This window comes from Neoarius graeffei, chromosome 4 (assembly GCF_027579695.1).
Source record: "Neoarius graeffei isolate fNeoGra1 chromosome 4, fNeoGra1.pri, whole genome shotgun sequence".
Classification (NCBI taxonomy): domain Eukaryota; kingdom Metazoa; phylum Chordata; class Actinopteri; order Siluriformes; family Ariidae; genus Neoarius; species Neoarius graeffei.
The window spans coordinates 67607029-67631622 of record NC_083572.1 but is presented as its reverse complement, the minus strand read 5'-3'; the positions used below and the strand labels follow the sequence as shown (position 1 = coordinate 67631622).

General features: G+C 39.0%; 1 protein-coding gene across 1 annotated transcript in view; it reads right to left on the bottom strand.

The window, feature by feature from the left end:
• Nucleotides 1–267: 267 nt before the first annotated feature.
• Nucleotides 268–24594, bottom strand: part of thumpd3 (THUMP domain containing 3) — a 45627-nt gene continuing 21300 nt past the window's right edge. Inside the window, exons 5-10 of the mRNA XM_060919517.1 lie at nucleotides 22680–22810; nucleotides 22288–22357; nucleotides 22067–22182; nucleotides 18159–18266; nucleotides 11816–11939; nucleotides 268–1134 (exon numbers count right to left, since the gene is read on the bottom strand). Of these exons, the coding sequence (XP_060775500.1) occupies nucleotides 931–1134; nucleotides 11816–11939; nucleotides 18159–18266; nucleotides 22067–22182; nucleotides 22288–22357; nucleotides 22680–22810 (753 nt within the window). The 3' untranslated portion in view covers nucleotides 268–930. The remainder of the gene's footprint in view (nucleotides 1135–11815; nucleotides 11940–18158; nucleotides 18267–22066; nucleotides 22183–22287; nucleotides 22358–22679; nucleotides 22811–24594) is intronic.

Here is a 24594-nt window from a genome sequence, read left to right as displayed (position 1 = left end):
GGATATCAGTTCATATACCATGTGTATGGAAAAACAAAATGGTGGAGGGTGTTGCTGAACCAACCGAGGATGAAATAAAAACTCTACTTGAAAACAAAACTCCAAAAATTATCAAGTATTTAAAAGAAACAGAAATAGCTAAAATAATATAGGAAGTAATTTGGGACAATCTTAAGAGTTTTCCAGTGAAGTCAGCAAACTAGAATGGCAACAAATAGACAGCCAGAGATGCAAGGAGGCAGTCAGAGAGAGACAATGATCCATTCATTCATTTATTCACTCATGTATTGTACCTCAAGAAGGTTTAGCCAAGGTTGAAATTAAAAACTGTCCCAATATATCTGAATTCACCCTACATGAAAACAATGAAATACATTTCTCTCATAAGCAAATTCTTTAGCAAAATATATCAAGGCAAATTTACTGGTCATAACTATTTTAAACTGCTCTTTTTTTTTGAAGTTTTTTTTGTACTTTTGGAGTCAGTGTTTCCAAGCATCACCAACTAAAACCAAATGTTGACGTCCTGTGGGATAAAAACGTCTTCCAAGAATGATGTCATGAGCCTTGGGGAAAAAAACATCTTGCGTTTGATGTGTGGGAAAGTAAATGATTCAGCCTGAGACCACTTCCTGTGTTCTCTGCAGGAAGACTAGGACCAAAGGTGGGTAATCGACACACATTTGTTTGATTTGAAAGGAAGTCGTTACACATTTGTTGAACTTACTGGCACGCCAGTCAGAGAGCAAGACGTTATGTAATTTTCCAGAGATGCATATTTCTAGAAACAAAGCATTCTCAGATATCCTGTGTTGCTGATATGTGAAAAGAACCTTGTACTCCAACAGAACTAAAACTGAAATATGACCAAACTGATGGGGTAAAATTTTTACATGCATAATATACGGTACATTCATTTACAACGATAACTCATTCAGTACTGGCTAACTGACCCTCTTCCTCCATGTTGACTTCTTGTGACTCACATCCCATATAAGGCTCTCTTACATCTTCTGGGTTGGTACCAAAAAGTGCTGCCGTGCGGCGCAGCACAAAAACACCAGCATGCAGCCCTCCTACATTTACCCAAACAGTGTGCGATTTCCTCCACAGCCCTCCCATACGTGATAGGGCCTGTGTAGAAAAAACAGACATGAGTGCACACACTGGTTTGCACACGCCATGATTACACACACCCTTACTGCTGCTCATGTTACTTGATGTTTACTCATAGTTAGTGCAAAGTGATTTTAAGCAAGATATACAAGCAAATGATGGCATGACATTCAGATACCGTACAATGACATTCATCTACAATGACACACTAAACATTTAGGTTTCTGTTGATTTAAAACACTGGTGTTGCTGTGGTTGGTGTTATGAAAAATTAGCCTCTCTCATTCTCTATGGAGCACTTGCATGTGACGTCACAGCCGATCCAGATTGTGACAGACGCCATCTTGTCGGTCAAACGCCATATTCCGCCTTCTACTTCTACTTCTGGTTCTACTTCTGCTTTTACTTCTACCTTTTCTTCTGGAAAACCCTACTATATACAATTCTACTACAACGGCTGCGGCTACAAGCTCTCCCTACCTGTGCACGTTTTTTATGTGTATTTTTGCGTGTTGTTCGTCTGTACCGGACTTCAATATCCACTACAACCGTATGGACTTACTGGACATTGGTTTCCAGCAGAAAATGACGGTTTGTAGCGATTTCCATCGCATGCACAACATTCCGGACGAGATAGCGAGACCAGCGGGGTCTCTGTGGATTGTTATCGGAAGCAAAGCGAAGGAGGCGGCGCCGGGAGTGGAAGCAAAAGCGAGGCTGCAGAGCCGGCCTGCTGACTAAGCTCAGAAAACAGCCACTCAAATCTCCACTGCCAAGCCTCTACCTCTCCAACGCCAGATCCATGTAAACAAGACGGACGATTTGGAATTACCTTATTCTATTCTATAATTGACTGGTCAGTGCTATACTCAATACTTAAGTGACTTACCCATCCAATGAGGATTCTTGTTTACAAGATGCCACATCTGAGTCGCTGACAAATCCTGAATTTCTGTAAAGATAACTGTCCAGAGATTTATAAGCACGCAGTGCTTCACCACTGAACAGCGAGGGAAAGTTAATGAGGTAATTATACACGTCCGGGTATTCCACCTCTGGCAGTTCAAAATCTGGTCGTGAAAACTCCGTCCGGTAAGCCATAAGGGTCATAAATCTGTAGATCGTTTATTTTAGACATATATCTAGTTATCTGTTCATTAGAAAAATGAGCCGTGTAGTCCGTCGGTTGAAATTGATCCATTCTGTACATGAGTGCAACAGTATTCGGCTGTGTTTTTGACCGACAAGATGGCGGTTGTGTACTTTCCGGTCACGTGACTGCAAGATCTCTATAGCTGTACAATATCGGAACATACACAGCGGAGGCCAAAAGTTTACATACACCTACCTGCTAAAGACATTCAAACGCAATTTTTCATAATGCCATACATTTCCTGTGTTAAATCAGTTCAGGTACTGACTACTTTCATATTACCCATAATGCTTTGCGCTTTGGGGGGGGGACCAAAATATAAACAAACTAAAACAGCACGGCATCGCACACCGACAGTAATCTTTCAAATTTAAATCTCCCTAAAACCTTCAAATAAGTGTCAAAACTAACTAAACCAAAGTTTAAAGGGGAACTGAAGTCATTTTTAAACTTACTTTATTTCTTAATTAACGTGTTATTCAATTACGTTTTCAGTTTTAGTAACCTTATATCGTGACTCGTATTGGCAACTAATTGCAATTAAATATTATACTTATCGGCCTATTCGGTTTTTAGCCATGTTGAATTTAGTTCGTTTGGTCCACGGCAGGCGTCGCTTATCCGTGCGATCTTCACGAGACTTGTGCGAGACTTCAAAACGTGAAGTGTCAGCCAGGTGTCAGTGCCGCCATTTTGAAAACCGTTTTCCAAACGAAATATTGCACAAAAACGAGTTTAAATGACGATTACTGCCTACTTTTTTCAAACTTTCCTGATTGCTTTCAAAACAAACAAAACTTCCGGCTTGATGTTGGCAGATGCTGCAGGGGCGTAGCTAGGATTTTTCAAAGGGGGGGGTCACACACTGACTGGCAGCCTGAGTGCATTATGTAATAAAAAATAATTACCATTGCTAGTTTTAGGTAGCTTAGAAACCGGCTCTTCCATTATTGCTGTTTCTTCCACGTTTTCTTGATGATGTGTTCTAGAAACGGTACACTAAAACTTAGCTTCGAAGCCACAAAATGCAACTTTGATGGAAAAAAATATATAATAAATTGCTTACCTCTCTTCACGTCAAAAGAAGGAGGAAAGTTTCGCTTGTTTTGACATGGTGAATTATTAACACGAGGAAATACTTGTAATTCGCAACTAAAAAGACTGCAGCTTGACCATGCTTTCTAGTGCGCTGTTAACAAAGAACACCTGTCTTTAATCAATGAACTGTGTTTGGGCTATTTAAGGACTGCGCCCATGCAAGGACGATGCGAAGTATTACGCCGCGTCTAGCGTGCCTTACTGAGCCTTGTTTCCTGGCCCTGTCCTTGTCGACCTCCTGGTTTTTCGACTCCTGTTTCTCGCCCCTTGATCTTATATAGTTTTGCCTCTGATATTCTGTCCGCGCCTCGATTGACCTCCTGCCTGTTTCCTCGATTACGACTTTGCCTGCTGTTTCGGACTGTTTGCCGGTTGCATACGTTTTACGCACTTTATGCTCATATCACACTGTGTATTATTTAACATATCTGCACTTACATCTGCCTCTCCTGCACACACTCTGACAAACTGGGTTTTCGTGCCCAAACCACAGGAAGTCCATACAAGGTTATAAAAACCCTAATGAGGCTGAGGTGACAATCTAGTTTTAAAAATTTTTTTTAGAAAAATTACAGTGGACACTTTTCTAACATTCTTATGCGGCTATTGAAAAAATGTATGGTCCGACAAGGGGGGTGTCACTGGCACCCCAGGACGCCCCTCAGCTACGCCCATGTTGGTCACTTTGATTTCCGCTGTATGTTTTACTTCCGTCCTACGATGTCTCGCATGGGTCTCAACGAATCTCGTTTACAGCCATTGCTTTGACACATGGACTGATATATTACAGAGCATATTTCAAACACTCATAACTTGCTATAGCAGCGACAAAATAGCTATCAAAAATGCATTCCTATATTTCATAAAATGAGTGAAATAGAATTTTGATAATAAAAAATTTGCCTTCAGTTCTCCTTTAAAGAAATCTGCAAAGCCTTTTCTGTGGACTTCGAGAAATCAATCGGTAAAAAAACACTTGTAAATATCATATCGAACACTTTGAACATCTCTACTTCGGGTGACAGTCAGCAGCCTTCTTCGACAGTCAGCAGTTTTTCGTCTGTCAGCATGGGTGTTCCAACAATTACTGACCTGTAGAAGTTAAACGATTGGCAGAAGGGCTGAGAAAGATCAACACTGATCATAGAAGAATCCACAGTGAAATGGTTTTTCCTGGGTGCTGGTTATGATGAGAAAGCCATAAGAAAACACAAAACGCTTCGTGCACGGGAACACCAGCACGGAATTCACTCAGTCAAGTAAGTACTGTAAACACAGCAGAACTGTCAAATTTATTTTTTAAGTTTAAGTTGATTTTGATTTCCTTCACTCTGATTTTCCTTGAGCTCATATGCTACCAGATTATGGCAATCTTTGGGCTGTTAGAGGAAGCTGTTAGGACTACAGAGTCAAACACTACATTCGATCTACCTACAGAAACACTAAAAAGGGAAGGACATGTCAGTTTATTTACACTGCATCATTTGCACTTTGTTTTGGGAGTTAATCCTTCAATAAAGTCATCCTTTTCAGTTCTTTGACTTGTCCTTGTTTTTCAGTTTTTATGACTAAACACAAAGACAGAGGGGTTTGTAGGCTTCATGACTCGGATCATCAGACTTTACTCCACCACTGAAGTGTGCAGAACACACTCGCATGTTTTCTGTCGGTGTAAAGTTTTGACAGTGAATTCTGTCTAACCGCGCTTTTCGACGCTTAGCCTCTTTAGGTATTCTATAAAGCTTTAAATCAGTAAAAGTGATTTTTTTCCCCCCATGTGAATTCGAAGACATGACTGAGGTTATCTGATTTAGTAAACAAATATAGTCCCTGGTTACCCCCCAAGGCGCAAGGCATGATGGGTATGTGAAAGTAGTCAATTGGCGTTATTTCTATAAGAGGTCATTTTAAAATAATAGTTAAGAGTCGTATTTTACAGTACCAGTGAAATGTTTAGACACACCTTCTAATTCAAGTTTTTCTTTATTTTTTAATTCATTAAAGCTGCTTCATGTCTTAAAGTAATGATGGATGTTGTTTCTCTTTACTTAGTTGAGCGGTTCTTGAAATAATATGGATCACTACAGTTGTGAAATAGGGCTCATCTCATCTCATTATCTCTAGCCGCTTTATCCTTCTACAGGGTCGCAGGCAAGCTGGAGCCTATCCCAGCTGACTACGGGCGAAAGGCGGGGTACACCCTGGACAAGTCACCAGGTCATCACAGGGCTGACACATAGACACAGACAACCACTCACACTCACATTCACACCTACGGTCAATTTAGAGTCACCAGTTAACCTAACATGCATGTCTTTGGACTGTGGGGGAAACCGGAGCACCCGGAGGAAACCCACGCGGACACGGGGAGAACATGCAAACTCCACACAGAAAGGCCCTCGCCGGACCCGGGGTTCGAACCCAGGACCTTCTTGCTGTGAGGCGACAGCGCTAACCACTACACCACCGTGCCGCCCTGAAATAGGGCTAGTTACTGTATTTTTATTATTTACTATTTGATCTCAAATTCGTTAAGGCGGCAAGAAATTGCACAAATTAACTTTTGACGAGGCACCTGTTAATTGAAAAGCATTCCAGGTGACGACCTCATGAGGCTGGTTAAGATAATGCCAATAGTGTGCAAAGAGTCATTAAGGTAAACATTGGCTACTTTAAAGAATCTAAAGCGTACGCAATTTTCTATAATCCCCTCCATATTGATATTAAATACATTATTTTTCTGCTGTAACATACACAGGTAATTGTATGGCAGATGCTACACGTAATACAAAACTAATAATAAACTGGTGTTTTTATGTGTTGTTGCTTTACAAAATCAAATATATAGTCTTTGATGCAGTAAGATTTTTCTTAGGAGAGTTTTATTTAAACTTTAGCAAAGGAGTCTCGGTTGTAAGTGTTTTGTTCTTAGGAAAGTCTTCAGGATAAAGGAGCAAATGACTGTTTATCGCAGCTTTAACATAGGAACTATCCCGTCTCTTGGATGTTTCACAACATTAAATATTATTATATTGCGTCATTTCATCACAATTTTGTATGGTGTTCATAATTCCATATAATTTATGCATTATTCTCTTCACTTGCATAATTTATGCAATTGAAATGCCATGATATCATATGCAGCCATGGGTGAGAAGCAAATTTTGTCCGTTTCAAAAGGATGTCTGAGTACGCAGATTCTCTCTTCAAACTATGTTTAATGAACTCTCCCACTTTTACTTACCTTCAATTTAAGTGGTGTAGCCTATAGGCTAACCATATTTCTTTAGCAAAATAAAATTACTCAGATTCAAAAGGTGTTAAACTAGCTAAATTAGCTTCTTTTTAATTATACAATTACAGAATAGTCAACACTGTCATGCAACTGAATTGAAGGAAATAGCTTCTTAGCTATTCATTTTTCCAATGCTAACTTTGTTACCAATGCTATCTTGCAATGCAAAATTCGTCTTTCCAACGCTAACTTTCTGTATGTATGATCGCTCCCAAATTCAATGTCAAAGTTAAAATCTTTCAAATGAGACAAATTCCGGACCAAAAAAAAAACAGAAGGAGTTGTTTTGCTAACACATCGGCGATCACTGAGGTTCCCATCGGAATGAATGGACTTTGGCTGCCTCGCATACGTACAGAGTTATGTCGAAACGAGATGTAAACCGTCAAAACGTGCGACATGTTGTTCATTCATAAATGAAACATTATAATCTCTGGCAAATCATTGTGGTAAAAGGTAGAAGTGGAATAACACACTCCAGACCATGCTGTTATATGAAAATAATGTACTTCAGGAGTAGCTTTGCTTGTGCTTCGTGCCATATCACACCACCCTGGCGTGGACTATTTTCAAATAACAGTATAATCTGCCATGTGTTACTCCCTACTTATCAGAACCTAATCTAGGGTGCGTAATACGCGATAATACGCGCTTTTTTATCTGTCTGTCCCACATCCACTTTTTGGGCACGAGAGTGATATCGCGTATCTATTCATTTTGTCGCGCATTTATAAGTAGAGAGCGTGTAGTCGCGTTTTACTGAATCTTGTGCGTATCAATTTGTCAGCACCAGCTAGCAAGCACTGCGGTAAATATAGCGTTGTTCACACACCAATTGGAAAATATCGGAAAGGACCGAAATATTCCGAATGGTTTATTTAGCGGGTAAAACAGTTTTGTGAACTATTATATCATTGGTCACTGAACCGGAAGACAGTGTATCTCAACCAATCGTGTGAAGTGTTTTAAAAATACCCAAAAGCACATGGCATATCGTTCTATCTCATCCAAACATAATGTCAAAACGTGTGGTCACGTTGAAAGACCTTTGGACAAAAAAAGAAAAAAGGAAAGAAAACGAAGACACAGAAGTGACAGATACTAATCCAGCCGACATTACATAACCCGATACAAGTATTACCGATGAACCAACCAAGAAGAAAACTAAATATGAAACCGAAGTCGACGATATTACCACCGAAGTGACAGTCCAGGCAGATACGAGTTTGATAATGGTTGGTATTATAGAAGTTTTACATAGATATTATGAAATAGATTTAATCTGTTCTTGTATAATGGTAGGTACTGTAACATTACTGTAAATAATAAGAGATTATCATGATAATATACTGTTTAGGAAGTCTGAATTTTGGGATTATCTCTAGTCATCTATGTCAAAAACTAGTTTAAAGATAAGTTCTACGTGAATGCTAGTTTTTTTTTTTGTTTGTTTGTTGTTTTTTTTGTTTGGGAGTAATTTGTTTAATTCAGTTTAGTATTATGTTATTAATCATATTCAAATAATAAAGGTGCTTAGTTGATACGTATATAAGACATATATAAGTTTGTGTACAAATATGATCTTAGAGTAATTATATGACAGTGTGAAGACATACTAAGTCATTTGATTCTGATTGATAATGGTTTTTGAAGTTTGAATTTGATATTATTTTCCGAATGCCAATATACAATTAGTTTGATAATGTTTGGTATTATGTAAGTTTTATTTAAAAATATTATGAAATATATTTAATCTGTTCTTGTGTAATTGTAGGTACTGTAAGATTGTAAATGATAGAGATTATATACTTTTTAGGAAGTCTGAATTTTGAGATTATCTCCAGTCATTTATGTCAAAATCTAGTTTAAACATAGGTAGATTGTTTAATGTTTTTCACTTTCATGAAAGGTGGTCTGAACAAAACAAATATGATAGCATTTTTAAATATTTGGTAGTGATTTTATTTTATTCAGAAAGTCAGATTTTTCATCTTATTATTAATTAATAGTGGCAAGACTACGTGGATTTTAGACTTAACTACATCAAATGATGTAATATTAACCTAGTCATATTTGATATGCAATATTAACCTAGTCATATTTGAAATGCAACATTATACTACTGGTGGTCAAATTGGTAAAAAATAGGCTAGTCACATGATTTACACTACCGTTCAAAAGTTTGGGGTCACTTTGAAATGTCCTTATTTTTGAAAGAAAAGCACTGTTCTTTTCAATGAAGATCACTTTAAACTAATCAGAAATACACTCTATACATTGCTAATGTGGTAAATGACTATTCTAGCTGCAAATGTCTGGTTTTTGGTGCAATATCTCCATAGGTGTATAGCAGTGGCGGCTGGTAGTCTTTCAAACAGGGGAGGCTGGTCGGTTACGATATTTCCAGATTTTAAAAGAAAAAAACATCAATTTTGCCCATACTCTTGCCTCTGATCTGGCTGATTGTTGGCAGGGTCACAAACTGTGAAATAACAGGTTCTTTTGGCCCATTAGCCTACTGTCCAATATACATGATGGTGGTGTTGGGTGTGTGTGTGTATATTTTAATATTTTATATTTTAAAATTTAGGCATGTTGTTTAAAAATTGATCATTATTGAAAGCAGCTCTTTGTCAGGAACCTCAGCAGTAACAGCAGAGTGTTCTGGAATAGGCACAAGCACTGACCTTGGGAAGCCAAACATAGAGCTGGGTGTCACACATTTCATTCAATGACACTTTCCCTATATTTTACTTATTTTGACTGAGAAATGTTTTATTGACAATTTTGATAACCCGTCACTTTAATCCAGGTCTGTAGTGTGAAATGTTCTCGGCTGTGTTTTTGTTTAAAAATGTTTTCCAAATTGTAGCTGTGTTTAATTCATATCCAGAAAAATATATATTCCAATATAATATACTCCGCATAAACATTTTAAATAGATTCTATATTTTTGGTCCATCCATGACATATTACTAAAGTAGCCTATTTACTGTTGTTGATGTGGGTCACTTGCTGTTAGCCAATTCACTTTCTTGTACCAGGAGAGCTGAAAGGAACGAGTATTATTCCCTACCTTTTTCACCAAGTCAATTTGAGGTGTTGGTCTACCCTGCTCTTTAATTTTAATTTTTTCCTCGAAAGGAAGACTGGCAAATGGCTTCGCCAAAATTAAATCAGCAATGCTTGGCATCCGTGCGCAGCTTTCTTGCTAGCTGACTAGCCCCCTCAAGTTCAAGTTCAGTCACTCAAATAAATGAAATTTCTGGAACTAAGATAGCAAACTTGACAACACTATATTTACATTTTATTTACAATGAAAATATATACAAACTAAAAAAGCTGGTAGAAACCGTATGTAATGAATGAAATCGAAATGTAAGCTGATCTCTTACAATACACCACAGCACTTGCGAATCCGCATGGGACTGAACTGAAATTCACCGCTGCCTGTCTATATTTGAAACGAGCTGTCAATCAAAGAAAATATCCGGACGCTTTCACCAATCACCAGTCTCCTCGCGGAAACTGCCATGTCCCTCCCACTGTGAGGCTTGGAGTCCGTGGGTGGGCATTTTCGCAGTATTTGTCCAATAACCGTCTTGCATTTTGATATTGAAAAGCACATAGCTCCCAAATGCCATTGAAGTCCACTGAGGCTGGGAGTCCGTGAGACTCCGTGGGCGGGCGTTTTCGCAGTATTTGTCCAATAATCGTCTTGCATTTTGATATTGAAACGCGCATAGCTCCCAAATGCCATTGAAGTGCACTGAGGCTGGGCTGCATCATGCTGTCGAGGGGGAAAAACTCACGCACACATTAGGCGAACTGGGGAAAGTTATAACGGAATGATTTCGCACTGTAGTTGGGTTGAGCACATATATTTCTATGATTCTGGATCTGAAATAGCAATGTTATAAGGTCGGCTATAACATAAGCCTAGCGCAATTCATCCTACACAATGTTCGTCATTTTTAGAGGAGGCTGAGCCTCCCTCGTTGTCTTAGCGCAATCGCCCGTGGTGTATAGAGGCCCATTTCCAGCAACTCTCACTCCAGTGTTCTAATGGTACAATGTGTTTGCTCATTGCCTCAGAAGGCTAATGGATGATTAGAAAACCCTTGTACAATCATGCTAGCACAGCTGAAAACAGTTGAGCTCTTTAGAGAAGCTATAAAACTGACCTTCCTTTGAGCAGATTGAGTTTCTGGAGCATCACATTTGTGGGGTCGATTAAATGCTCAAAATGGCCAGAAAAATGTCTTGACTATATTTTCTATTCATTTTACAACTTATGGTGGTAAATAAAAGTGTGACTTTTCATGGAAAACACAAAATTGTCTGGGTGACCCCAAACTTTTGAACAGTAGTGTATAGTAAAGCAGTAACCTAGTCATATAACAGAAAACTAGTCATATTTGTAAGGTTTTGCAGTATATAATTCTTCATATAATTTTTGATCTAAAATCTTTACATTTTTAAAGTTCAGATCTGATCATAATGTTTGTGCAATACTATAAACTGTGGATAAGTGTTTGCTGATATGGTTTTCATATCACTGTATTAAAGGATATGTATAGTGCCATAATTATGATATTATATAGATTAACATCTGATATGAATGTTTGTTACATGTATTTAGTTTCATTAATAAAACTGTTCTGTTTATAGATGTACTCTTGAAAATATCTACCAATGTATTACTTATTTTTCTGTCCCCACTAACTGGAACAAATGAGGGATATTTTTACCCATGTTAATATTTTCTGTCCCCTGTTTCTACAACTAGTGAGGGATCTGTCCCCTATTTTCAAATTCCTAGATTAGGCTCTGCTTATGACAACGAAGTTTCTAAAAAAGTAATTCCAGCGATTTCTGGAATCTTCCAGACTCTTTAAATAAAGAGAGAGTCAGCTTGGTGTATGTAAACTTTTGCCCCCTGCAATATAGTCAAATAAAATTTAAATAAATCTGTCTCTGTTCAATTGCTTTAAAATGACATTTCAGGTGAACACAGTAGTTGCCCTAATTAACTAACAAAAAAATAAATGTATGGTAGCATGAAATGTGTGCAACACTGATTTTGAATGTCTTTAGCCTATATCCATGAAAAATTTTGGCCTCGACTGTACAAACATGTACGTGTATCGTACCTTAGTGAAGCATTTTTTGTCCTGGGTGAGCAATACAGCCCGTCCTGTGCCTGGCCTGCAGACCCGTGCCATTTCTCGAAGACAAGAAGGATACAGATCCCAGTTCTTCTTCCTTGAGCCCATTCTTTTAGGACAATACATTTACAAATAATTAATAATCCACAGATTATCATCATTTATTGGCCTGAGATTATATATTAACATTTTCTTGAAACAGCAGCAGTATCATTATACTAGTCATTACTAGGCATGTAACAATATATCGTGCAACAATAGGTCGCACTCGCAGTACAAATTTGTGACGATTCAAGTCAATGAAATAAATCAGGCTGCATAATCTATTCGCTTTTCCTAGCTGTAATTGAATCGTTCAGACAGCAGAGGGTAAAATAGCGTACATTATTATACATACAGGACACTTTTTCGATGGAATTAAAAACATATTCTATTCCTTTCTTGCGGGTTTCATTCATTTGGTTCAATACCATGCAATATTGTTAGCATATCGCTTATCCTATGTGTATTACGTCACTCTACCCAATGGAGAATGAACGGTGAATATGGTTTACGATATTGCATGGCTGTCAAGACAACATGACATCGCACGTCAGAGTTGATGTGGATATTCAATGAGAAAGTTTTCTGCTGCAGATGTGCAGAAGTATTTCTTTGTTTGCTGGGAAAGAGAAAGATGCGTTGAACACCCGAAAGGCTACCAAAACTTCATGAGATATTCTTCACGCATATTTACAAAAGAAAAACATACCAACAGACATTGAAAAACTGGAAAAGACACACGTCAGAGATGTAAAACTTACGCGCGAGCAATGGTGACAATTTGTAAACAAACATGGCCGCCAGGTTTGGTTCATTAAATACAGAAGATGCTGAGAGAATTTTGAAAGAGAACGACACGCTGAACACCCGAAAGGAATGTGTATGTATAATAATAATAATATTGGCTGGCTTTTTTTGGTGGTATATCAAGTATATTCCATTCACCTAGCATGATATCGAACGAGTCGAAGACGAGTTAAATATCATGCCAGCTGAATTAAATATATCTGATATACCATGAAAAAAAGCCAGCCAATATTATTTAAACAGTGGGAATGCACGTGACTTCACTCTAGGCTGAAGTAACACAGCTGTAATGCCATGAAAAAACACACACACAAAAAAAAAAAACCAGAGTTAAAATGGGAAAAAGCTGTTGTGCGACTGACTGTACAAATAGATTTAACAAGAAATCAGAGCCCTCTTTTTACAGATTGCCGTAAAGTTAAGAGACAGAAATGGAGGTAGTAGAAATGTTCATAAAAGTTTATTAAGAAAAGGTCTATTTGTTAATTTTTTTTTTATTTTGAATAAAAGGAATTTTTAGTTAATAGGCTATTATATTTTACTCCAACCTTTACAAATATGTGTAAATTACTGTTGTTTGTTATTAAGAAAATGAAACAAAAGTTTTGTTTTTTTTTGGGGGGGGGGGGGTTAACACAAGGAATATTTAAATTGATGAAGAATAGGAAAATAAATGTTGCATTTTTTGGTAATAAAATTTTCTTCATTTATTTTTTTAAACATATTTTGGGAAAATCGAATCGTGAACCCAACATTGTGAATCGAATCAAATTGTCAATTTCATGAATTGTTACATGCCTCATAATGATCCATGAATAATGAGCTATTATGGATGCAGACTAGTTGTAGCTATTAACAGGGTAGCTTTCCATGCCAGACTTCTAGCATCCTCTTAAGTGTCTACTACATGTCATCAATAACATCACCAAAAACTGCCTATGTTAAAAGAAAATTCTACCACTGCCTCAGTGGTGTCTGGTCTTATCTGCAAAGGGCCAGTGTGTGTGTGCAGGTTTTCATTCCAATCAAGAAGGAGACATATCTTTTCAATGAGTTGATGTCTGTGAAGATTCTCAGTCATCCAGGTCATGGTAAACTGTGGGTGGTAAAAGAGAGCAACTAGACTTGCTTGAAGATTCTTGAAGATGTTTCACCTCTCATCCGAAAGGCTTCTTCAGTTCTGTCTGACTGGTAGGGAGCATCAGGTATTTATCCTCTCATGGATGAAAAGCTCATCTAAGGTGTCATTGACTACGTTTACATGCACGTCCAAATCGAGCTGCTGTTGGTAATCGAGCAAAGGGTCCCAGCAGGGGTGCCAGAGAAATCCAATCCTACATGCACAAGTGAAATCGGGCTATTGTGCAAGGTGCATTGTGCACCCGAGCCACATGTGGCGCTACACGCCCCATCGTGTTGGTACACTTCCGGTTGTAGTCATGAAGAAGAGCTATAGTGTTGCCAGATACTGCTGACGTTTTCCAGTCCAAAACATGTTCAAATACGCTAAAATGCACTTAAAACCCCCAATCTGGCAACACTAGGTTCCGTGTTCAAGCTGTTATGCTTGCTCTAACAGACTATGGCTACAAACTGTCCGGCGCAGACCACTGTTTTGTAAGAAAACTTATTTTGCACAATAATATTTTTCTAAAGTCCATTTTTTGCTTACAAAAAAAATATTTTTTTTTGCTTACAATTTAACTTATGTCTTAATAAACACAAAAAGTTCAGTTGTTTTGTTTTTATTGACATTCTTCAGATGTTGGACATATATATATACACACACACACAAATACAATGACTTATGTACACAATTCACAGCTATGCAACAGCTGTACAGATGTATTTGGTGATACAGTAAGTGAGCTAAATTTTAACAGTGCAAACAATGCCACAAAAAGAAAAGATTCATGCCGTTGTCATGATTCGTTGTCATGCCGACCGAGGCTGTTGTGTTTCCCGCTTGTGGTCTCGTCACTCGTCACTTCCGGAAGTAGCTCGACAACTAGCGCGATAGGGTATACATGCGCAAAATAGCTCGGCAGAAATCGCATAAACTAGGTCGTGTAGCTCGATTCCGAGAAATCAAGTTCGGTTCAATTTCAGCCGAATTAAGGTGTATACATGGCATTTTGAACTTCGATTTCAGTCGAGCAACGGCAGAAATTCGATTCTCTCTATGTGCATGTAAACGTAGTGATTGAGTCATCCTGTTGGTGTGGGTCACTGGGGGCTGGTTGTGAACGGCCTCGAGAGTCGTTAGGATGATCAATGGATTGCCTGTTAGGGTGATCAATGGAATGCTGATTCTCTCTGTCCTCCTGTGAGTCACTGAAAACAGCTGGGTTTTGGTGTGCATTCAGTTGTCTGGGAAGTGTACCAAGGACTGCATCATAGGTGGCTGATAAATGATGTCTTATGCCGCTTTTCCACTACAAACGCGGCTGAGTCGGGCTGAGCCGTGCCGTGCTGAGTCGGGCTGAGCGGGGCTGTTAGAGTTGCATTTCGACTACAACCGTGCTGAACCGTGCTGGCTGGAAGTGGGTGGACACATTGGGTGGAGTTAGCGAAAGTGGGTGGACGTCAGGTGATGTCGTTAAGCAGCGCAAACAGTGACATCAGTGACCTTTTAAGCGGTAGTCTCACGACCCGGAGAGTAAACAATAAACATGGAGGACATGGAGTCATTAGTGTTGCTGGTCTTGGTGCTGTGGCTTGTCACCGACAACGCGGACAGATACTGGCAAGAGCGTATAGATGAGGCGAGGCGCATAAGGCTTCAGAAATTCTCGTAATTCGTAATTATTCTTCTTCCGGGTTTACGGTGTTTACAGATCCCAGCGTGCTGGCGGGGAGTGTGAGGGCATGTGAGGACACTCCTCCTCACCAATCAGTGCACAGGGGAGTGTCTGCTCACGCCCCCAGCCTCACTCGGCTCGGTTTGGCTCGCTTCAGCCCCACTCCAAAACGGTGCGAGTTTTAGGGGATAAGCAGGGCTGAAGCGAGCTGAGTCATGCTGGTTTTTGGTAGTCGAAACGCGAGCCGTGTCGGGCTGAAGTGAGCTGAAAAAGGGTAGTGGAAAAGGGCCATTTGACCCCCACCTCTGTTCAGTGAAGGCCGTTCCAGGTTGACAAAAATGGCTTCTTTAACTCCTCGCTCATACCAACGATCCTCTCTGGCTAAAATGCGTACGCTGCAATCCTGAAATGAGTGTCCTTTGTTGTGAAGATGAAGGTAGACAGCAGAGTCCTGGCCTGAGGAACTGGCTCTCCTGTGTTCAGCCATGCGCCTGTGAAACGGCTGTTTTGTCTCCCCAATATACGGGTCCATGCATTCCTCACTGCACTGAATGGCATACACTACGTTGTCCTGTTTGTGTCTGGGTATTCTGTCCTTAGGGTGGACCAGTTTCTGCTTCAGAGTGTTACTGGGTCTGAAATGTACCGGAATGTTGTGTTTGTAGAAGATCCTCCTGAGTTTCTCAGATAGACCAGAAATGTAGGGAATGACAATGTTCTTGCGTTTGTTCCTGTTATCCTCCTTGTCCGTTCTGTTCCTTTTTCTGCTCTTGAGGAAAGACCAGTTGGGATACCTGCAGTTCTGAAGTGCTTTCTTGATGTGATTCTGCTCCTTCTCTTTTCCCTCTATCATTGTAGGGATATTCCGAGCCCTGTGTTGCAAGGTCCTAATGACCCCCAATTTGTGTTCCAGTGGGTGGTGAGAGTCAAAGAGTAGGTACTGGTATGTGTGTGTGGGTTTCCGGTAGACCTCGATGCTCAGGCTTCCGTCTTGTCTAATGTGTACATCACAACATTAACACCAGACCATATCACAAGTGAAATATGGTCTGGAATCCGCCTATTGAATTTCTCGTAGGGGAGGTGTGGTTTACGATTGTCAACGGCCGTTTATTGGACGTTGCGAATGTCTATCGTTTGGCGTATACGTAGCCCATGGCCAATCATGGCAGTTGTACCCGGTGACGTAGTTAGAACGACAAAGAAGACGAAGAGGCGAAGAAGAGAAGGAAAGAGAAAGAGAAGGCAAAACAAAAATAGGAAAACAATGGCACCAAACGATTACTGCCGTTTGTGCAAGACAAATATGAGAGAAGCTGATCGAAAGTTTGGTTTGTATCGCTCGCCGCCATGTTAAATGTGATATGTAAACAGTCCCAAATAAACTACAAGCTTCCGTTTGTCGATTACCTTTCACAGGTGAGACTGGAAAAATACTTTTCATTGTATTTGGTCATTATAACGTAATTTTACGAACAGATTTTTCTGACTTTGTGACTAATATGAAGTCTCGCGCATAATAGTTTATGCGCAAGCATCCTTACTTCTTCTATTGTTGTGGTGTCTCCGATGGGACCGTCTTACAGCGCACCTAGAGGTGTGGCATGTGTATTGCATCGTTTTCAGCAAGTGCTGCGTTGCCATATGTACCTGATATTTTACTTATCCGTTGCCCATGTGGACGCGATATATATATTTTTTAAATCTCGTTGTCGTGTGGATGTAGCCTTAGATGAGCTTTTCATCCATGAGAGGATAAATACCTGATGCTCTCTACCAGTCAGACAGAACTGAAGAAGCCTTTCGGATGAGAGGTGAAGCGTCAAGAATTTTCAAGCAAGTCCAGTTGCTCTCTTTTACCACCCACAGTTCAATGAGTTGATCTTGGCTTTCAGTAGAACAGGTGTGGCTTCTTGGCTGGAATGAAAACCTGCACCCACCCTGGCTCTTTCCAGATAAGACTGGATACCCGTGTTCTACTTTTTTCAAATAAATCTGTTCTTAATAACTTTTAAGGAAGGATGCAAAAAAACACTTGTTTTCAATCTTTTTCTCCCAAAAAGCTCAATGTCACAATGTGAACAACTTAAAAATGTGTTTGTTTTGTGATCTTGTAAGATAAAATTAAATACATAAAAACACCTATATAAAAGTTCCATATACAGCTTTGGTTATATGGTATAAGCGTCTGTGTCCACCAGATGCATTTTTTTGCACTGGAAACAACCACGACCTCATTTGCAGAGCGCTTCCAGAGTGCTTCTCTCAAGGGTTTATTTTTGCTACATTACAAAAAATAACAAAAAAAAAGAAATGTTAGTTATGTAAAGCTAACATTCTGAAAACACATTCTGGCACTGGCAGCAGCTCTCAACATGGGAACTGGTGTACCTTTGAAAAGAAGAGTCTGGGTGCATGAGATAAACCGAGCAAGAAAGTTGACAGTGCTAAAATCATTAGTCCTGCTTCCTTCTTGATTTGATTGGTGACACTGACAAGCTTGGCAGTGTTCCAAAAGTTGAACTATTTTCAACTAAATGTGCCCTGAGCGTGGCAGGAAAAAAAGCTGCACGCTGAGGGTTTTTTGCACCAAGGACGTTGAGTGCTGTCATAGAGTTTGTACAGGAAATAGACATTGACTAAAAAACACATTTGGTTGACACAGACTGGAACTGTACCTCTTTCCAAAGGGCATGTCAGTGGTGATGATGTCCACAGAACTAGTCCTCAAGGGTAAATGGCACAGGTCCCATTGTGCAGTGTCTATAGATAAACCTGGAGAAGTGCTGAATGAAAACAGGGAACATTGTAAGCATTACTTTTCCTACTAGAGACCTATACAAATGTACAGTGTCATGTGATCATCAGAACATTTCTGCTAATATCTGATATCTAGCTATCTCTCTCCTCCATTATTTAAACTTAAATAAAACAAGAGGGTAGTCCAATCAGTGGCCTCTGCTGTCAAAAGGTACACATATGTGATGATGTCCACAGAACTAGTGATGATGATACACATATACAACACACAATAAATAGAAACTAAAAAAGAAACTAGTTATGATCAATAACAAATTGCAATATCCACAATATGTAACATATGCAATAGATTCAAATTAGTTACAAAGACAAAACAAGCGTGCTCTGACAGCACAATATCCCCCGCTGGCAACTATGCCATAACTCTGGTAAAATGCGACTGAACTGAACGAAACTGCAATATGTGTATTACCGATAGATAACAAAACATTTTGCCAAGTTTCGTGAAATTCCTCCAAAAATTGTGAGAGGAGTTGATTTCAGAAAGTGAATACCCTTCCTGGGACGGATGGACGGACGGATGGACATCGCCATGACATAATCCCCCTTCAGGCCTTTCAGCCAGCAGGGGATAAAAAAAAAAACTACACAAACAAAACACAGTAGTGTATAAAATACAAAATATGAACTATAAATTATACGCTTAATCTATTAAAAACAGTACATCCATGATAAAAACGGATTTCTTGGCCAACTTGGTTCTTACTCTTGGTAAATGTAACATATTGCTTTGTCTAGTAATTCTGCTGTGTATAGCGTTATTGAATGTAAAATAATTTTTGAAAAATTGTGGGGAACTCCCATTAATACATTCCTTAACAAGTTTGAACACGTCATCATCCCGCCTACTTTGTAGAGTATGCCACTTAACTACATCTAAGGCTCTATCACTCTCACCTATTCGAGTAACTATCCTTGCAGGACTCCGCTGGAGTCTCTCTAAAGATTTAGCATTTCCTGTACCACAGCACCCCCATACAGTGTCACAGTATTCAAGAACAAGACGAATAAAGGACGTATACCGTAAATAATATTTGCACAATGCGACGTTAAATCATCCCTAATGTACCCCAGCATACCTAGTCTTTTGCCAGCTCTAGATTTTATCAGTGTTGGGCAAGTTACTTCAAAACTGTTTTGCATTATTTATTACTTGTTACTGTCATTTTAAAGTAATTAGTTACATTACAATATTACTGTATTTAAAATGTAAGGCATTACGTACACTACTATTGCATTACTTTTAAGTTACTCTCACCAAAATAACTGGAAGTATGGATTTGGCAATCTAAATGTAGCTCAAGACGCTCAATTAGCTCATCACACATCCAGTGGAAGGTGATGTGGTATCTGACTGAGCTAGGCTTATGGTTAAAACACTAGAATATAATAGCCACAGTGATGGCTCATGGCACAATACAAGGAACAATCATTGCAAGAACAGACAAAAGGTGAAAGTCTGGCAAATTGTGATAGAAATACTGTAACTTTAGGCCTATTCATATTAACATTAATTGAACTGTATTGTATCATAATGTCTAAAGATATGACATGATACAAAATTAGCATTTCTATGCTTTTATTGTTTTCAAGTTTACAGCATTAAGCATAGTTTATGCTTCATAAAAAAAAAAAAGATTAGGCCTAAGGGATATGACTCCATTTCAGAAATTTGACAAAAATGAACATATTATGGCAAATTGTAGCCTACAATAAAACTGGCCTGAAAAAAACCCACAAGCCTTTTAAATCACAGCTAGACAATGACTATTAGCTAGATGAGGTTACCCAGTCACATTTCGAAAAACAGAATTAGAAATAACAAAATCAAAGTGCTTTTAATGATATTGAAGTGCTTAGGCATATTAGCCCTCGAAGGAAAGGCAGCTCAATCACTTTAGTCTGATTTCTGACCAGAAAAAAAACTCAGTTATACAGGACAAAAATGTAAACAAACAGCATATCTTCAACAACATACTCCACCACAAGTCTCCTAATCTCTTGAGGCTGAATTATCTCAGAGCGGCAGAACGTTAATTTTGGCTGCTTTGTGATTTTATCGCCACTCTCATCCTCCGCTTGCTTCCTTGCTAACTTCATGTTACTGTGACACCTCTGTAAAAGCTTAGTTAAATTACTGGTGCTATTTCGGGAAGTGGGCAGTTCTTTAGGTTTAGCACACAAAGTGCATTTGACTACGATGTTCTTCATATCCTTATTTTTCACAAACTTAAAGTAATGGGCGTATGCCCATCTGGAGAATGTGCTATCCGACATTAGATCAGCTGTAGGTTCACTCATCTCTCTCTTCTGTCTGACTAGCCTAAAGGAAAAGGAAGTGAAACATTTTGCGCGGACATTTCACCTCTGCTGATCTCGCGGTGATTTTGGCGAATTTGTATGAAAGAAAAAAAACCCCACCACTTCATTCCAGGTTAAAAATGCATTGTAACGCGCGTTACTGACATTTGTACCGAGTAAAATATTACCAATTTTTTTTCTGTAATGCCTTACATTACCGCGTTACTGCAAAAAGCAATGCATATTCATTACTTTTGTAACGCATTACTCCCAACACTGGATATTATATATTGGATATTGCAATTCCATGAAAGGCATTCATCAAGAATGATTCCAAGATATTTAAATTCAAACACGTGATTAATGGAGCGACCACTGAATAATATATTCAAATCAGAAACCTGTGAAAGTTTAATATGAGCTTCAAATAACATAGACTCAGTTTTAGTGGCACTTAGGCCCTGTCCACACGGCAACGGATTCAGGTGAATCTGATAAAATTGTTTATCATTTTGGCATGGCGTCCACACAGCACCAGCGTTTTGGGTGCCCCAAAACGATATTTTTTGAGAACGGGTTCCAGAGTGGAAAAATCTGGCAACGGCGCCGTTGCGAAGTCGTCTGGATGAGTAGAACGGATTTGTTTACGATGACGTCACAACCACATGACTAGAACAAGCAGCACTCTCGCTGTTTTGTATGAACCACTGCATTGCATTCACTTTTGTATACAGCTTTTCTTTTAAATAAACAAGTAACTGAACCATTTCTTGAATTTCTTTTTTTTTTATTGGATAAGACTGCTTTTCAAAATGTTCACACACAATATAAAAAGTTATATAAATTGTATAAAAATGCTTTTCAAAATGTTCACACACAATAAGAAAATTAAGTTATATAAAACTATGCACACTAATAAAACTAATTTGTACACACAGAAGGCATGATTTCCTCGCGTAGTCGCAGCCATCTTCTTCTTCTTGTTGTGTGTTTGTTCCTGTGAGTGCTTCACGCCGGGTAGAAGAAGGGGTTTACGCGCATGCGTCCTACTTCTTCTATTGTTCTGGTGTCTCCGATGGGACCGTCTTACAGCGCACGTAGAGGTGTGGCATGTGCATTGCATCGTTTTCAGCAAGCGTTGCGTTGCCATATGTACCTGATATTTTACTGATCCGTTGCCCATGTGGACGCGATTTTTTTTTTAATAAAATCTCGTTGCCGTTGTCGTGTGGACAACACTGTTTTCAGCAAGCCATGATCCAACAAGCTCAAGATTAGCATTAAGCTTTCCTTCAATTATAGACGTAGTTAAACCAGAGCAAAACAAAACAGTATCATCCGCATACATAAGTATGCTGCATTGTCTCATGACAGTTGGTAATGCTAATTAGCTAATACCTAATTTATGGATTTCTTCACATATAATTTGAAATAACATGTGAAAGGATCGTGTTTGCAAGCTTACCTGCCACCATCTTGCTTTTTCTTTACAATGTGGTTGATGTTATTAACTGTTCGACCGATGGCCATGTCATTGTTGTCTCCAGAAAGGAAGAATGAATTTGGCCACTCAATGACTCCCTAAGATGATCAAGCTGGTTTAAAATGGTGAGGTCTTATGAATTGCAAAACAATACTGCAAATAAAACACATTCATTCACAAAAGCAGTTCAATGTTCTACTCGCCTCTAAAGGTATGGCTCCAGTGCCACACATGGGGTCTACTATGACATCTGATATCTGTGGTTTGCAAAGTCTATAAACAAAAAGAGAAAATATCATTAACGGCTATAATATAACCTGTAATTTTCACACCACTGCATATTAAACACATCCAACAATCTCTTTATTACCCCCTTATTAGCAACGTTTACATTTTTTTAACATAAATTTTTCATAAGTTTTAATAAAATAGACTGAGGGCACTGGCAACCTGAAACAGCCCGAGATGGCTAAAAATGCCAGGTTGTCAGCTTTAAGGAAAGTGTTTGCTATCTAAGGTCAGACATTTACAATTTCGTAGGATCAACAGATTCTAAATGATGAGTGATCCGTCTCATTAATTGCTTTCGTCAAACCTTAGCATCCCATAAGCCAGGGTGGAGCGCAGAGTGGTGGGGCCAAAGTGAGTGATGTTTCTTCTGTGCAGACTCTCCTCTGTCAGAGCAATGCCAACCACCAACTCGTTGTTGTGGATATTCAACAGCACCTAACACAGAAGGACATAAAATACATTTCAACAAAACTGACTACAGAAACTGAAACAAATGACAACATCTGTAATATAAAATGCCTGCACAACTTTGTGATAATATCCAGATGGGTAGGGTTGAATCAAGGGCAAGTTTGTTGGTTTCTCTGGAACAGGAAAAACTTGTGCAATTGCTGTCGGTTTGCTTTACGAACTTCAAGAGAGAGAAAAAAATAAAAGCTGGTTGTGTTTACAGTACATCTGCTAAGTGATTACAGCGATTAACTTGTCCCACAGACATTCCACAACATTAAATGTAACTATAAAAAAAAATAAGAGATTAAAAAAGCATGATCCACTGTCCATGAATTTAATGTGTTATATTCGCGTTTATTCCTTACTTAAATCAAACCACAATCACGATACAGTATATGAACATAAAGTAAAGCTTTATACAGGCTGTAGCTGTCATTATAAATGGCCAATAACATGATTTTTTGATTGTCAGAACGGGGAGAAATGGCAGGGAGCAGCAGCGTCATACTTCAGAAAATGTGGGTGATAACAAATGATAAGAAAACAGCTGATTTCATCATCAAATGGGACAAGAGAGAACAAGTCAGGCATTGCCAATCTGAAGAGGAATAAAATCATCAAGTAGTACCCATGTATAACTAATCCTGTTTGAACAGGGCTTTACATGAAATCATACAAAAATATTTCAAACATTTTTGTACTCTATCAAATATATACAGTGTCTTGCAAAAGTATTCATCCCCCTTTGTGTTTGTCCGGTTTTGTCACATTACAAGCTGGAATTAAAATGGATTTTTGGAGGGTTAGCACCATTTGATTTACACAACATGCCTACCAATTTAAAGGTGCAAATTGTTGTTTTATTGTGACACAAACAATAATTAAGATTTAAAAAAAAAACAGAAATCTGGAGTGTGCATAGGTATTCACCCCCTTTCGTATGAAACCCCTAAATAAGAGCTGGTCCAACCAATTCACTTCATAAGTCACAGAATTAGTTGATTAAGATCCACCTGTGTGCAATCAAAGTGTCACATGATGTCTGTATAAATCAACCTGTTCTGGAAGGACCCTGACTCTGCAACACTACTAAGCAAGCAACATTCAAACCAAGGAGCCTCCAAACAGGTCAGAGACAAAGTTGTGGAGAAGTATAGATCAGGGTTGGGTTATAAAAAATATCCCAAACTTTGAATATCCCATGGAGCACCATTAAATCCATTATAGCAAAATGGAAAGAATATGGCACCACTACAAACCTGACAAGAGAAGGCTGTCCACCAAAACTCACAGACCGGGCAAGGAGGGCATTAACACTGAAGGAGCTGCAAAGATCCCCATCGGAGATGGGAGTATGTATCCATAGGACCACTTTAAGCCGTACACTCCACAGACCGGGGCTTTATGGAAAAGTGGCCAGAAAAAAGTCATTGCTTAAGAAAACATGTTTGGAGTTTGCCCAACAGCATGTGGCAGACTCCGCAAACACATGGAAGAAGATTCTCTGGTCAAATGAGACTAAAATTGATATTTTTGGCCATCATGGGAAATGCCACATGTGGCGCAAACCTAACACCCTGAGAACATCATCCCTACAATGAAGCATGGTGGTGGCAGCATCATGCTGTGGGGCTGTTTTTCATCCGCAGGGACAGGAAAGCTGGTCAGGATTGAAGGAAAGATGGATGGCACTAAATACAGGGCAATTCTGGAGGAAAACCTGTTTGAATCGGCCAGAGGTTTGAGACTGGGATGAAGGTTCACAT